Genomic DNA, 16,779 nt, shown 5'->3' on the forward strand with positions numbered 1-16,779 from the left:
GCTATATGTGCAAAATTTCTGCAAATTCGGATAAGATAGCGCCGTCTAGAAGCTCGGGAAGTCTAATCGGGAGATCTGTTTATATGGTAGCCATATCAGTTTTTTTATTCTTAAGTCTATAGATACATGTATGCTTACACACAGTCTTATATCGGCACAGTCTTGCATTGATGGAACCCTAGTATTGACATCTGGAAGATTATGTTGCCATAAGATCAATAACAACCAGGGCGGTAAGGTCACGAACAGTCTTGCAGTGTAAGAAGGAGATTAATGCATTCTCTGAGGATGGCAAAATCCGCATCGTTTGGGTGCGGGCCATAACGGAGTAAGGGGAAATGAAAGGGTAGACGATTTGACGGTGAAAGCCGTCATCAGGACTGCCGTCAATAAACTTGGTTAACCCGAAGTCTTTCGGGTCGACGCAGTCCGAGTTAAGGGAATGGGCGACGAATGAGCATGCAACATTGTGGAACAGCGAAACGGACGGTAGGACGGCGAAAATCCTATGGGGGGATCCAGATCGTGAGAAGACGAGGGTATTACTGAAAGGAAGCAAGAAGGAGGTCAGTATAGCTAGTGGTAACATAACGGGACACATATGACTACGAGCTCACTTATGTAAAATCGGTGCGGCAAGTGATAGCATGTATAGGGCATGCGGGGATGATGAGACGTTGGAGCATTTCCTTTGTCATTGCCCGACTTTCGCGTCCAACAGATACCGGCACTTAGGTGGAGACACAATTCCAGACATGAACCAACTTATGTAGGTGAGTGGTATTGAGAACAATTAAGGACTTTGTATGTAGCACGGAATTCCTAACTTAAAATTTTCTTTTTAGAGGTTACTTTATAGTTTTTAGAGCACACAACAAGCCGATTACTGGCATAGGTGTATGTCCAAAGTGGCATGGAACGGATTAATATCTGCAATCTCGTTTCAACCTAACCTAATGAAAATATACATATATACAAATATTGATATTTAACTAGGATTTAAGTATAGTATAATTTTTTTTTTTAATGGGTATCTATCTTCAGTAAGATCAAAAAGATTATATGATTCATTAAAATCTAAACAAATACGACGAAAAGGATCATTATTTGCAAGATCGCTTTGATGATATTGAATATTAACCAGTTGAAAATTTCTCGGTTGTCTTGAAGAAACGTTAATATAAAGCCGGCTCAACAAAAATTAGGACTTCAAATTCCGGTGTAAAACATTGGAGATGAAAGATATCTTCAACATTTTCCTGCGGCTAATGAGAGTAGGGAGCTTTATTAAATTTAATCTTAACGTATAGGAAGGAAGTGTTTGATAATTCCAACCGCGATTACGAATTGTTTCCGTACTGACTCAATTTTATTTCCGTTCATAGTATAAACCGGATCCCAAATAACGAATCCATATTCAAATGTACTTAGGACAAGGGAAATATATAAGTTCTTTGTAACTGAAGGATCATCAAATTCTTTACTCAATAATAAATCCAAGAAAACTAAAAGATTTATTATCATTTGAACTAAAAATAATTTTGCCAAATCAGATAAATTGCACCCTCTTGAGGCTCCAGAAGTCAAGACCCGAGTTAGCGTGCTTTCGACAGACGAACGGACATGGCTAGATCGACATAAAATGTCATGATAATCAAGATTATATATATATACTTTATGGGGTCTTAGACGCATATTTTGAGGTTTTACAAACGGAATGACGAAATTAGTATACTCTCTTCCTATTGTGGAGGGTTAAATAACACAAATAAACTGTATAAGAAATTTAAAAAATCGGAAACTACACTTAACTTCTCAAACAATTCATTAGCAAGATCAAAGAACAATAGGAAAAACAAGATGGCTCATCACAATTACTAGAATAAAATTAAATCGGACTTGAAATCCAATCCTTAATCTTTCTACAAATTTGCTAATTCGAAGCGCCGCTTTAGTGGTTTACCTAACTTTCAATCCCATGGCAGCCGGTTGTACGCACCGGATTGACGGATTCCTGGATTCCTCATGGGCAAGGGCTGCCGCCTCAGTATACGTGTTCGTCTTTTTTCGTCATGGGAGAGGCACATCCCGGAGTGCCTTCTCCGCACGCTTCTGGTCCGTGCCGGGATTGAAAGGAACCCCGGACTCTGGTTCTGTTCCGTTTGCCAGAACCGCCTTCATCATCGGTCGGTATCGGTGAGTGGGTACATGGAGTGGGTACATTTCCGTTCTTGCTCTGGCCTAACTTCACTACGGGAGTATAATCATACTGGCTATGTCGCAAGGTGCTGTGCGAACATAGCCAGCAATGGGTCACAAGCGTCGCCTTCGGCGTCCTCGTCGTCGGACTATGTGACCCCCCCGACCTCTCCCGTATGCCAATTTATGCAACGACAGCATCCTAGCCCTACTATTGCCAGGCCAGTGTCGGGAAATGTATCGTTCTTGCAGTTAAATTGCAACGGACTGCGTGGCAAGATCGATGAGATCGTGGACTTTATGAGTCGGAAGAGCATATTGGTCGCAGCGATACAGGAGACAGAGCTGACTAACACCTGCACCTTGCACAGTTGTCACGGTTACAATGTGCTACGTAAGAATCGCTCAAAGAATGGAGGTGGGGGATTGGCCTTCGTTATACACCATTCCGTGCAGTATAGACCTATCTCGCCTGCGCTTGACGCTAGTGACCCCTACATGGAATGTATGGGGGTAGCAGTCAAGCCTGGTACTGCCGAGATAGAGATATAAAACGTGTATATACCGCCGGTTGGTAGCTGTGTCCCGATTAATGGCCAGGCTTACAACCCCGACATAAGTGGGTTGCTATCTGGCCATAATCGTCTGGTTCTGGGGGATTTTAATGCGTATCACACGTCATGGCATTCTCCCCTAGGTAACGACCAGCGTGGGATAGCTTTGGCAGAGCAGATAGATAGCTCCACGTTTTGCACGGCGAATGAGGATGCCCCCACTAGGATTACGAGGAGGTGCAGCGGCTCGCCAGACATCTCAATTGCATCCCCTGATCTCCTGAGTGACGTATACTGGCAAGCCGTCATCTCTTTGGGGTCAGACCAACTCCCTATAATTCTCACCATCGACCGACCACCCGACTTCGTAACCTCTGAGCGCCGGACGTTTATCAATTATAAGAAGGCCGATTGGACTGGCTTCAGAGAGTATACCAATCGCCGCTTCAGTGAACTGCCACCCCCTTCTGATGTGTTTGTGGCCGAGAGGAAATTCCGAGACATCATTAACGCAGCAGCCGCTCGCTTTATACCAGCCGGTCAAATACCCCAAGTGCGACCCAATTTCTCGGCGCAAGCAGTGGTACTCGCAGACGAGCGTGATGGGATTCGTGCTATGGACCCCGCTAACCCCAGAATCAGTGAGCTGAATCTGGAAATAAACAGGGTAGTCGACGAACATAAGCGGAATTTGTGGCTGGAACACTTGGAGCAATGTAACTTAGGCACCGCTGTGGGCAAACTGTGGGCCACTGTTAAGTCACTATCTAACCCCGGTAGACGGGATGACAGGACCTTAGTCACTTTTGGCGAGATAACAGTGACTGATGCGAAGAGATGCGACAGGTTGTTCAGCCGTCAATTTATTGTGCATCCCGAGAGAGACAGGGCAAGGAGGAGAGCCATTCGCCGTATTCGTGATCTCCGAGCCGATGAACAGCCATCACAATTTACCGTGGGCGAAGTTACGAATGTCATCCGTGGCGCCAAATCTTCTAAGGCGCTGGGCCCCGACGGAATCTCTACATTGATGTTGAAGAATCTGGATTCACCTGGAGTTGAGTACCTTACCACTGTCCGTAACCTGTCATTGAACACTCTTATAGTTCCCGATGTCTGGAAAATGGGCAGAGTGATCCCGCTACTGAAGCCTGGTAAAGACCCGAGTTTGGGGGAGTCGTTCAGACCGATCTACCTTCTCTCACCAGTGGCTAAGACGCTTGAGGCATTACTCCTCCCGATCCTCGTAGGAGAATTTTTATTCGCCGAGCATCAACACGGATTTCGGAGACTGCACAGCACAACAACAGCTTTGCATGCCATAACCACACACATTTGCCGTGGCTTCAATCTACCCAGGCCATGTGATAGGACGGTCCTCGTGGCACTGGACCTATCGAAGGCATTCGACACGGTCAGCCATGCCAAATTATTTGAGGACATCGCCAACACGTCCCTCCAGCCGCCAGTCATTTGTGGAATTTAGGGATAAGAAGTCAAAACACCGTAGAGTGAAACAGGGAGTTCCCCAAGGTGGGGTGATATCTCCGGCTCTGTTTAACCTCTACCTATCCTCCATCCCACCTCCTCCAGACGGCATAGAGATCGTATCATATGCGGACGATTGTACGATCATGGCATCAGGCCCCCCACCCATTGATGACATCTGCGATAGGTTGAACGTCTACCTCAACGAGCTTGCCTCATATTTCGGTGCAAGAAATCTGAAGATATCCGCCACCAAATCTTCAGCCACACTGTTCACAACAAATACGCGTGAGGTGAATATTGAGCTGACTGTGATGGTCGAAGGAGAAACGATTCCGACCATCAAGTGTCTCAAAATACTTGGCGTCACATTTGACAGCTCTTACACATTCTCCTCACATGCCACAGCAATCTGCAATAAAGTCAAAAGTAGAAACAAGGTCCTCAAGTCACTCGCTGGCAGCACTTGGGGTGCAGACAAAGAAACCTTGTTGACCACGTACAAAGCAATTGGCCGGTCTGTGGTAAGTTATGCAGCGCCAGTGTGGTCTCGTCAACTTTGTGACACCCAGTGGAATAATATTCAGATCTGTCAGAATGCCGCCCTCCGAACTGCGACGGGCTGTCTCCTCAGTTCTCATGTGGACCACCTCCATCAGGAGACAAAGATCCTACCAGTGCGAAGACATAACTACATGCTGTCTAAGCAATACCTTTTGGGCTGTTATCGCAGAAACCATCCAAATCATCATGTTGTGGATAGATACCCACCGCCCAGAAGCCTTAAGGTAGATCTACACGATCTAGAGCGTGAGGTTCAGCGCTACAAGAGAGAACCTCTTGATCAAGCGGCATATCAAGCGGGTCTGAACAACATTCATACAGACACGGTAGCAGACGCGGTAATAGGTAACCGGGTGAATGTAGTCCTTGGAGAACGACCGCCACCCATTGCACCCGAAGAAATCGACCTCCCTCGGCTAACCAGAGTGGTTCTGGCCCAATTACGTTCTGGCAGATGCAGCCGTCTCAATTGCCACAGATCTAGGATTGATGCCGATGTGCAAGATGTATGTCCCGATTGTAAACAGGGACTGCACGATACACGTCACTTGTTTAACTGCCCGGCCAGACCCACTCGACTCAGACCCAGATCCCTGTGGACGCACCCCATCTTAGTCGCAGAGTTCCTGGGTCTTGACACTCAACAGAATCAAGCAGACGAAAGATAGAACACAATAAACTGCTACAACAACAACAACCTAACTTTCTTAAATAGTTCAGTGTCAGCGTACACGGATTTAGATATCCCAAATATTTTCGCCGATTTTTTTTGCTTCTACATACTCTGATAAGCATTACGCACGTGACTATGAATATCCTTACATAGTTAGAAATTCTATTGTATTAATATAGATGTTCCTTTGTTAGATCAAGACAATGTAGAGCAAAACTTAAGATCAATAAAATCTACATTTCTTTCTGGTCCGGAGGGTGTCTCGGCTAGCATTTTGAAACAGTGTGCCGATCAACTTTCCTATCCTTTACTGTTTAATTATTTATTAATAATTTAATCTGGATATCTACTGCAGATATGTAAACAATCTTTTATTATTTAAATATGGCAGTCGTAATGATGCCTGTAATTACAGGGTTATCTCCATACTTAGTGCTCTTCCCAAGTTAGTGGAGAAGATATTCACTAAATCTATTTCTCATCAGGCTTCTTCATTGCTTTCTTCATGTCGACACGGTTTCAGGAGGTCATAACAAATCTGTTGGAATTTACATGTCTTGTCAACGATGCTTTCAAGGACAATAGACAGATTGCTACCGTATACACTGATTATAGTTAAGCGTTCGATAAGGTCTATTATAAGTTCATATCTGATTGGCCGAACACAAAATGTGAAATTTGGTAATGCGATCTCTAAAACCATTATTGTTTCCTCCGGTGTTCCCCAAGATAGCCATCTCGACCCGATCTTGTTTTGTCTTTTCATTAATGATTTGCCTAACATAATAAATCATTCTAATATTTTGATGTTTGCCGATGATGTGAAAATTTTTAGGTCTTTTAATGACCCAGTTGATCAGTTTTATCTCCAGTACGATCTTGATTTCTTTTATGAATGGTGCATAATTAACGTTATGTAATTGAACATTTCCAAACGCAAAATAATGCGCTTTTCAAGACGCAATCCTTTCATCACAAATTATTTTATCGGATCCGATGAGCTTGAATCAGTCGATTCATTTAAAGACCTTGGGCTACTTATGGATCCACGTTTTAATTTTCGTTACCATATCTTTATGGCAGGTGTAAAAGCTTACGGCGCCCTTGAATTTATGAAACTTTAAGGCAGAAAATTTAATGATTCTTCTGTGACAAAAGTTTATACACTTCTTCGGTACGAATCTGTTGAAAAGCAATTCCTTTTGTTTTGCCTCTGAGGACGTGGGTGGGATCGGCAGTCCTTACCTTCATATAAGTTCAGACTGGACCTTATTAATCTACCTACATTGTCAAGCCGGAGAACTATGGTGAATGTTATTGCCGATCCGAGGACGCGGGTGGGATCGGCATTCCCTATCTTCATATGAGTTTAGACTGCACCTTATCAAACTACCTACATTGTCAAGCCGGAGAACTGTAGTGAATGTTAATTTTATAATAAATATCATCCATGGGAAATTGAGTCAGAATTTTTTTCAATATCTCGATCAGACCTACTTCAAATTTTGAATTATTACGTATAACATAGTATACAACAAACTTTGCAAACAATGATCCCTTTTTCGTATATGCTATCAATTTAACAAGTTCTATAATATCATAAACGTATCTAAGAATCAAGACACATCGAAAAGAAATATAATATTGCAGTTAAACAGATAGTTTATGTATATAAATATAAATATATATATATATATATATATATATATATATATATATATATATATATATATATATATATATATATATATATATATATATATATATATATATACATATATAAGTTAAGGTTAAGCAGGTAAACGAGGCCACCCACCTCTGCTCTCGTTGGCGACGGATAGTAACGCTTACCGGCTCAAAATAATCCAAACCAGTGTAAGTGAAAGCACGATCATATGGAGTAACACGATCTATCGGCAATTGGACCATTTGAGGTTGGCGAGGTCTTGCTCTCCGTATGCGACAGAAAGGTGAAAGTGAAAGGATGTTGACTTGGAAGAACGATGGGATTTTTGGCTTGAATCGGTAGGCACGGTGCATTCTGTATACGTCAAAAGACTTTTAATAATCCGTCCTCACTGATTATTGGATTTAACATCTTCCATTTGCTGTCTTTGCTCACATGTCCTTGCCGTTCAATATCCACAAAGTCATCCGAAAAAACTTCACGTTGCATTTGTCGACATAAGTGCGTTTCGGCCCATGCTTCTTCTTCCACGCTCAGCTCGTCTTTGGTAATGTCGGCTCCTTTTATTTTTCGTTGTTTCAAGGGCCATTAAGACTCATCCATGTGTAAAAACTCCGGTCCATTTGTCCACCGTCCGTCCGCTTCATACTTAATAGGAAATTTTGCCCTTGTTGCGCCATTAGCTGGGTTTTTAGATCCCGGACACCAATTCCAACTATCCATTTCGCTGCTGTCTAGAATATCGGCCATCCTATTGGCCACATATTCTTTAAACTTCCGGTGATCAGAACGAATCCAGCGGATAACAGTTCGGGAATCTGTACAAAAATTAATTTTTTTAACTTTTTTAATATTAGCAATTATCAAGTCCTTCATAAGAACACCCATTACTGCTGCCTGCAGTTCCAATTAGGGTAGAGTATGATATCTGGTAGAAGCACATGCATTTGCCCATTACAAATATGACTTTAATTCCGACCACACTTATCACACGCCAATACGCTACTGTCGCCATCGCCTCTTCGCTAGCACCAGTGAAAATATGCAAATCAACCTTGGTGTTGAGAAAATCTCGGCAATTAAAACGTGGAATCCGGAATTACTTTAGATTTTCAAATTCCATTAACTATAGCTTCCAATCTCTATGAATTTCAATAGGCAACTCCTCGTCCCAACCTATACCTGCCTTCCATATTCGTTGCATTAAAATTTTTGATGTAATCATAAATTTGCATAAGAAGCCAAATGGATCATAAATTGACATGTTTAGTGCAAGCATTTCAGGTTTGGTGGGAACCTTGGTAAATTCTAAAATAGATTTCTCCACTTTATGGAAATTGATACGAAAACAAAAAACATCTGGGCTTGGAAACCAGTATATTCCCAAAATTATTTCTATATTATCTTTATTTAAAAACTCACAGCTGTTTCCTCCGCTGGCCGATTGTCCACAAGATCTCACCACCCGTTCCAAATTGGAAATGATATTTCTTAGCTCAAATCCACTAGCACTATGAATCTTGATAACATCTTTTACAACACTTACAGCTTCGTCCTCGGTGTCAAAACACTCGACGTAATCGTCGACGTAGTGACGGTCGATTATACCATGCACTGCTCGAGGGACTTCTTCCAAAAATCTTTGGGCATTTAAGTTTTCAATAAACTGGGCAATTGTTGGCGAACATGTAACTCCAAATATCATCCTCTGCATAACGTACACTTCCACTTTTTTATTTTGGTCCCCATTTCTCCACAAGAATCGCTGACAGTCCTGGTCTTCTTTGGCGATTTTAATCTGATGGAACATTTCTTTAATATCTCCACAAACGGCAACTGGAGCTTCCCGAAATTTAAAAATAGTTGAAATCAATGTATTATTAAAGTCCGGCCCTCTTAAGAGACATTTGCTCAAAGATACATTCTGAACTTCAGCGGCGGCATCGAAAACGATTCGTATTCCTTCTCGTTTATATTTTGCACTCCAATGTGCGGCAATTAAAACACATGCACTCGCATACTCACTGTTTCGGGCCATTTGGTTCTCCACATAATACAAACGTTTTAGAGCCATTTCATACGATTCTGGAAATGGAGACAAATGTTTTTTCATTGAAGTCAGCACTCGTATCGTTCATCAACCTTTCTTGAGAATTCATTTAAAAGTTTTAGTGCACGTTTATCCTCTGATGGCAAAGGCTTTGATGTAGTTGCATCATGATGTTTAGATGCTGTATGGGATATTCCTTAGTGTCATTGGGCAACATACACTTTCGGGCATGAAGGACATGTTTCATATGTGGGGCTTTCTCTACTGGTGTCGGTCCATAAATGATGACGCCCAATCTGGTGGTGGTCCAGCGGCTGACAACAAGCGGAGCACTTCCAAGGGAACTTTTAAAAAGCAATAATGTAGGCTAAGTATTAATTTTGGTCGAACATTTTTGTAATTAAGAAATTTTATTTTCGATGCATCAAGATTCGTATTACATTTCACCATACTTTCCAAATTAAAACTTTGTACTGGCAAAGATAGGTCTGACGTCGTAAAAACATTTTTAATGGTGTATCTTTTATTTCCTTCCCCGATTCCACTAGGTGTCACACCGAGAACTTCGGAGTCTTGAGCCACACAATGCTCATTCAGCCACGGTAACGATAATTGTTGCTGCTTAGCATGCAGATCTTACTCGTTGGCAATTGCTTTATCGAGCATGGATACATTTGTGCCGTCATCTTTAAAAGCATAAGTAGAAATTATTTTATATTTTCCACATATTCGGATGGGCAATATTTGGGACAAAATGTTGCCGGTTTCACTTAGGGCATGACAATTTATCTGCTCAGGCTATTGCGATGGTGCTGGATTTGCATTGCTCTTACCGTTCTTGTCTGCGTCCGCAACATCGTTATAAAGCAAATTGTTGTGATATTTCGAACACTAATTTTTGCCACATGGTGTTTTTTTATCTGCATTGGCCAAGTTGGTGGCCTTTTTTAAGACAAAAGAAACAGGCTTTCAGCATTTCCAATTTTCGTCGCAAGACATTTCCAGAAAGTGTTTACATTTTTCGACTAACGTGCAGACTCCCTTGCAGACAATACAATTTTTAACGGTGACATATGCGAACTTTCGGCTTTGTTGTGTGACTTTGCCACGATTAGTGGAAACGTATGGCGATGGACGATGTTAGCCACACGGCGTAAAGTTTTTAACCATTGGCTGAAATCTAAAGTAGAAGGAGCTTCTTTTAAAAACACACATTTTTCACCCCATCAAATTTGCCGCTTCGGCAGTTTGGCAACCAGCTCAATTAACAAAGATGGATTATAAAGATGATGTTCTCCACGAGCGTTTTTGAAAACGTAGCCATGGTTTTCGTCTTATTGGCGAAACTTATTAATGCTTCCAAATTATCATTTACCAAAGGGGGAATTTTACGGACCTTATCAATCTGACTTTTCATGAGTTGTTCCGGTCTGCCGAAGGTTTCCCTTAAATTATTCATTATGGCTTAAACATTGGCAGAGATTATGTCATGTGATATGCTTTATGGCTCCAATGTCTGATTACTGGCTGGTGGCTGCTGCGACGATGTTTGAGGATTTTGGACGGACAACTTCGCGTGTTTTGATGTAAGTGCCTCAACCATGTCTTTTCTTAACTGCTGCATTTGAGTCTGTTGCAATTGCAATTGTTGCTGCGGCATTGTCTGCATTTGCACCATATTTTGTTGCATTTCGTGCATTTGCTTTTGGAAGTCACCCGCTACGTTGACTGTTGTTGTTGTTTTTCGGCTGCTGTACGGACATCACCAGCAAAGGTCGATGCTTGCTTTTTTGTGCGCTGCTGATCTGTAAAATTTACATGTTCTTGGCTTGATGGCGTGTGTAGATGTGTGTCGCTTGCGGCGAAAGAGTAGGCAAATTCTTTGACAACACAGGGCTGTGTTGACACAAATGATTTGATGGCAGTTGTTATTTTCTTGCGGCGGGAATCTGGCAAATTCCTTTAGTTATAATGACTGCAAATCACTCATACACAATCAATTCTGGCGAAACAATTAGTGGTGATGTAACGGCGGCAATTGTTACTTCTTCTGTTTGATAAAATTGGCAGATCAAACAAATAAATGTTTAATATAGGATGGCTAATTAAACATTGGCAAAAAAATTCGATATAAACGGCTCATCAAACAAATAAAATGTTTAATTTAAAAATCGAATAAAATGTCCTCTTTGCTTATGGCTGACGACAGTGAATAAACCAAACAAGTTACCAATCAACGGGCAGTAATACAATCTTAGTCGGCACCCAAGACAAATAAGAAGACAATTGATAGTTTAAATGATTGATGACAAAAGTTTGTGTAATGTTTATTCGCTAATAAAATAAAGGTAAAAATATATAAAAATGTAACAAGTTATAAAGGTTAACCTTACGTGTTTAGTTAAGTTGTCCAAGAAAAAAGGAAACAATCAAGGTCTAAATTTACGCTAAATTTATGATCAGACTACAAAAATAATTAGTGTTCAATGGATGCGGTTCATACCACATCGAACCCCTTTTGCGTTGCCCACTTTAGGGGTGACCATCTTCGCCACCCACTTTAGAGTGACCATCATCGACAGTGATCTTGCTCACATGTACTTACTCGGGTGGAAAACAATTTGTTACTTGTGGATGCATATATATACTTTTAACATTAATAAAAAACGTTTATGCTGATTTATGGACGAAGAAATAACGATTGTGAAAGCTAGTGTTTTGCTTTTGGTCTTGCAATTACAACAACATTATTTTGAAACAAGTGGAAGATACTGGCAAAGGCTTTGGAATGTGGTGCTTATTTAACTTATACCAATGAAAATACTACAAAATCTAATTATATTTGAAAATAAAAGCTACTTCGTTTCTTTTTAAATAGTTTTGTGTTTCATTATTTATAAATTTCGAAGGGGTCGGTTTTTGGTTGAAATTACAACAACATATATGCATTTGAGAACAGAAATCAAATGTGTTAACCATGTCAAACCACTGAAAGAGCGATTTTGGGAAATTTTTCACCCAACAAAACACGGAGTACCCGCCTTTAAGGATTTGATTTTGAAGCAAAAAAACTTTCTGATTTCATTCAGCAGGACATTCCACCATAGTTTTTGAAACAATTTAATTAAAAGTTACCATTGAGATTTTTGTAGTGTTTCAAAAAAAATTATCGTGAAATTATTTCAACTGTGAAAAACAAACATAGTACCAGATATTAAACAGGATTTGGTGCTTATTTCAAATCAAGTGGATTTGGGCTCTAGCTTAAACGTGGTTTAACCTTCTTAAGCTGAGTATTCTGTTCAGCTTTTCAAGCGGAATGGTGTCAGACTCTATATAAAAAAATAGGTGAAGCGTTGGCTAAAACTAGGCGGAAAAATAGATCTCTGCTTATGTGGCAACACTTGAAGTCATTTGCGGCATCATTTTGTATGTTTTATTGATTTTAGTGGTAGGGTTTCCTTTTTTATTTTCAAAAAAATTAAATAGAGAAAACAAAATGTGCAGATAAAAAACCGTGTTTTGGTATGGAAACAAAAACATTCGATTGCTGTCAAATTCCGTTTGTGGAACAATTAGAAATTTCGCGACTATTCCGAAAGCAGAATAGAATACCAAACCTTAAGGCTGGTACAGGACTTACTGAATAGGGTTAAGCCAAGCGATCACCCGACATACAATTTTTTTAATTTTTATGCAGTACTTGGCTTTGGGGACATCACCTTGTTCTCTTTATACATTCATTCTTTGCTTATGTTTTCTCCTATATGATGACAATTTCAATCGACAGATTTGAAATCCTTAATGATGTTCATAGGGCCTATCCACTATATGTTTGCGCATGTGACGTAACCTTCTAAAGGGTGATTTTTTTGAGGTTAGGATTTTCATGCATTAGTATTTGACAGATCACGTGGGATTTCAGACATGGTGTCAAAGAGAAAGATGCTCAGTATGCTTTGACATTTCATCATGAATAGACTTACTAACGAGCAACGCTTGCAAATCATTGAATTTTATTACCAAAATCAGTGTTCGGTTCGAAATGTGTTCATTCACCGTAACGTTGCGTCCAACAGCATCTTTGAAAAAATACGGTCCAATGATTCCACCAGCGTACAAACCACACCAAACAGTGCAGTGTACCCATGACATAATTACCAGGTAGGGTGCCGCAAACAGCTGAGTAAAATTTTTTCTCGCAAAGTTCACTATCTGTCAACGAGTTTTGGTTGTGTCTGTGTGTATTATAATTAAGAACTTTACACACAAACAACGAAAAATGGCTCTAACTAGTAACATACTCAAAATCAGAGTTGCACTAACCACTGATTTTGACGTATAGTGCATTCTATATTTTGTTGTTGGGCAATTGCCAATACCTGTAAATGAATATATCTTGAGTGTACCGTAAACAGCAGAGTACATTTTTTATCGCGCAAAAACGCTCAGTCAAAGAGTTTTTGTTGTGTGTGTATATTACAGTTAAGAACCATAATGCACACAAACAACGAAAAAAGGCGCGAACTAGTACCATACTAAAAATTAGAGTTGCACTACTCACAGATTTTGACAGATAGTGCGCTCAATATTTTGTTGTTGGGCAACTGCCACTTCATGTAAATGAATATATCATGCATGTTACCAGCCATTAATTGTAACAAGATACAAGCAATGGTTAGTATCTTGTAACAATTAATGGCGGGTACTTAGAAGGTAGGGTCATTTGCCTAAAAACAACATAGTTTTCTGTGCAACCCTGGTGGATTGTTTTAAATTCGCAATGTCAATTGCCGGCGGGGCAGCAGTATGTCTGCCGAGGTTTTAAGAAGTACAAAGTTGAATCATTTTTCTGGCCCAGAGAAATTCATGAATTTTTGTTTTGTTCACCCACCGATGAGAGCCAAATTCAATGTTGAGTGAAAAAAGTATACCAGCATTTCCTTTCATAAACGAGACACCACATCAAAAATAGAAGCCAAATCAATTATGGAAACAATAAAATATGCATCTGAAAAATGTGATGGTGAAAATATCAAATCGTCCAAGCAGATTTGTTATTGCCACGAAAACAACCACAAAGGACCGTAAAACGACCATAAATTTTTTCTTTTTTCAGTTTCTTGAAACTTTTTTAATTTGCAAAAATCAAACCTGAATAAAAAAATAACACCAACGCTGAGTATTTCGTTTTCCATGTATTTTATTTTCATGTAAACAACACACAAACACATGAAAGCATACGCAACAATGTTTGATATTAGAAAATTTATCAAATTAAAAAAATTGTACTCAGCTGTTCGCATGACCATAACTTTAAATTCTTGTACCATGATACACACCGTCGTATTTTAACTTTTTTATAAAAACCCATGAGTGCTGCGCGTGTTTTGTAGCTCCACTTTCCTTTGCAATTTTTCAAAGAAATGTACGGGAAGAGACCTTATATAGTATCCGTCGGTGCTTAGAGCACTTTGAATTGTCGGCGTTTACTTAGGGCTACATATTTCTATTTTTTACTTTTTCATTGGGAAAGCTTGGAAAATGTCTAATAGCCATATTTTCCTTAAATCTGGATTCCCCCGATCCCCATTACAAAATGGAGTAGGTCGGTATGTGTGCCAGCTACAGAGAGTTACGTTGAAATTTTGCAAGAATAATGGTTCCAGCAGAGGGATGAGGTAACGTTCCCAACAAACAAAACCTATAAATCTGACAGAATTTATCTCCACAGGGAATTTATTGAGAACGACTTGCTTCAGTTTGCGAGAGAAAATCCGGGCGTTGTTGTTTATGTAAAACCCAGACGGCATCGCGCGCCCGTTTTAGTCGGGGAGTATTGTAAGTGTTTTGACTGAGTTGCTCATTCGCAAAGCTAAAGATACTACATTTTCAGATTAGATTGCTTTGGTTTACTAGCGCCTCATATTTTGCTATATTTTATTAATCTTTTGTCTATTACTTAGTGGATGGCGAACGCGAATGGATAAATTGTCGTAATTCTACAAAAGATGATATTTTGAAGTGGATCAACTTTATTAAATTACAAAATGGGCCATCTAGTTCAACGCGATTGCGTAAGATGTGGCACACAAACATTCCATCAATTCAGAGCCCTTGGACACCATTTATTTTACGACATCCGTCTGATAACTTAGTCAACTTTCCAACTACAGAGCACTCTACTCCTTTAGATAAACAAGAGTCCGCTACAGAAAAATTATTGGAAGTATTTAGGGCCCAAAATAATAGTGAAAAAGTTCTATAAAACATATTTGTTGCATTCTGCTTTGAATAAAATATTTTAGTGATACACAAGAAGTTAACAGTTTATAAGTTTGGCCATGTATAAATGTGTGTTGTCCGATGCAAGTTAAAGCTCAATGACAAGGGACTGCATTTTTATTGCCGAATCAGAACGGCTTGGCGCAGCACGACACATCATAATTTGGATGTTCTCGCCAGGACGTGAATCTAGGCGGACAAGCAAACCTCTGAGCTACATTGTTTATTTTTTCAGTCTACGAAAATGTATGAAATGATATCGTCGACAATTTTTGAAAAAGTGGAAATTTTTTTTTAATCTTTAAAATTTGGCTTTGTTCATGCGAGTCGAGATTTCATTTTTCAAAACTTCGATTTTTAAACGTACTCTTATTATTGATAGGATTTATTTATTTTTTCTTACTTTTGGTACTCTCTTCGCTTTTCGCGATGAAAATAATTATTATTATATTATTCAATCCCATGGCAGCCGGTTGTACGTACCGGATTGACCCGATGGAATCTTCATCGGCAAGGGCTGCCGCCTCAGTGTACGTGTTCGCCTTCATCATCGGTCAGTGTCGGTGAGGTGTAACAGGTGCTTGGAGTGGGTACATTTCCGTTCTTGCTCTGGCCTAACTTCGCTACGGGAGTATAGTCATACTGGCTATGTCGCTAGGTGCTGTGCGAACATAGCCAGCAGTGGGTCACAAGCGTCGCCTTCGGCGTCCTCGTCGTCGGACTATGTGACCCCCCCGACCCCTCCCGTACGGCAATTTATGCAAAGACAGCACCCTAGCCCTACTATTGGCAGGCCAGTGTCGGGAAATGTATCGTTCCTGCAGTTAAACTGCAATGGACTGCGAGGCAAGATTGATGAGATTGTAGATTTTATGAGTCGGAAGAGCATATCGGTCGCAGCGATCCAGGAGACAAAGCTGACTAACACCTGCAGCTTGCACAGTTGTCACGGCTACAATGTGCTACGTAAGGATCGCTCAAGGAATGGAGGTGGGGGATTGGCCTTCGTTATACACCATTCCGTGCAGTATAGACCTATCTCGCCTGCGCTTGACGCTAGTGACCCATACATGGAATGTATGGGGGTAGCAGTCAGGTCTGATACTACCGAGATAGAGATATACAAAGTGTATATACCGCCGGTTGGCAGCTGTGTCCCGATTAATGGCCAGGCCTACAGCCCCGACATAAGTGGGTTGCTATCTGGCCATAGTCGTCTGGTTCTGGGGGATTTCAATGCACATCACTCGTCATGGCATTCTCCCCTAGGCAACGACCA

The 16,779-nt window shown here is 40.5% G+C and overlaps 2 protein-coding genes across 6 annotated transcripts; one reads left to right on the forward strand and one right to left on the reverse strand.

The window, feature by feature from the left end:
* Positions 1–862: 862 nt before the first annotated feature.
* LOC106090843 (uncharacterized) lies at positions 863–11,413 on the reverse strand. 5 transcript variants are annotated; one of them, XM_059369082.1, is made up of 3 exons: positions 10,049–11,413; positions 7,330–9,901; positions 868–953 (listed from the first exon to the last, which is right to left on the reverse strand). In XM_059369082.1, the coding sequence occupies exon 2, from the start codon at positions 9,276–9,278 to the stop codon at positions 8,292–8,294; it is 987 nt and encodes a 328-aa protein (XP_059225065.1). In that variant the 5' UTR covers positions 9,279–9,901; positions 10,049–11,413; the 3' UTR covers positions 868–953; positions 7,330–8,291. The 5 variants fall into 5 exon arrangements, with proteins under 5 accessions (XP_059225067.1, XP_059225065.1, XP_013112629.1 ...); XM_013257175.2 differs by having other exon boundaries at positions 7,330–9,250; positions 9,308–11,413; XM_059369086.1 differs by having other exon boundaries at positions 7,330–7,983; positions 8,588–11,413.
* A 3,247-nt stretch (positions 11,414–14,660) lies between these two features.
* Positions 14,661–15,536, forward strand: LOC106090838 (large ribosomal subunit protein mL43). The gene is made up of 3 exons (XM_013257168.2): positions 14,661–14,896; positions 14,950–15,056; positions 15,182–15,536. Exons 1-3 carry the CDS (start codon positions 14,760–14,762, stop codon positions 15,481–15,483), a joined length of 546 nt encoding a protein of 181 aa, XP_013112622.1. The 5' UTR covers positions 14,661–14,759; the 3' UTR covers positions 15,484–15,536.
* Positions 15,537–16,779: the final 1,243 nt, after the last annotated feature.

Source organism: Stomoxys calcitrans, chromosome 5 (assembly GCF_963082655.1).
Source record: "Stomoxys calcitrans chromosome 5, idStoCalc2.1, whole genome shotgun sequence".
In the NCBI taxonomy this organism is placed as follows: domain Eukaryota; kingdom Metazoa; phylum Arthropoda; class Insecta; order Diptera; family Muscidae; genus Stomoxys; species Stomoxys calcitrans.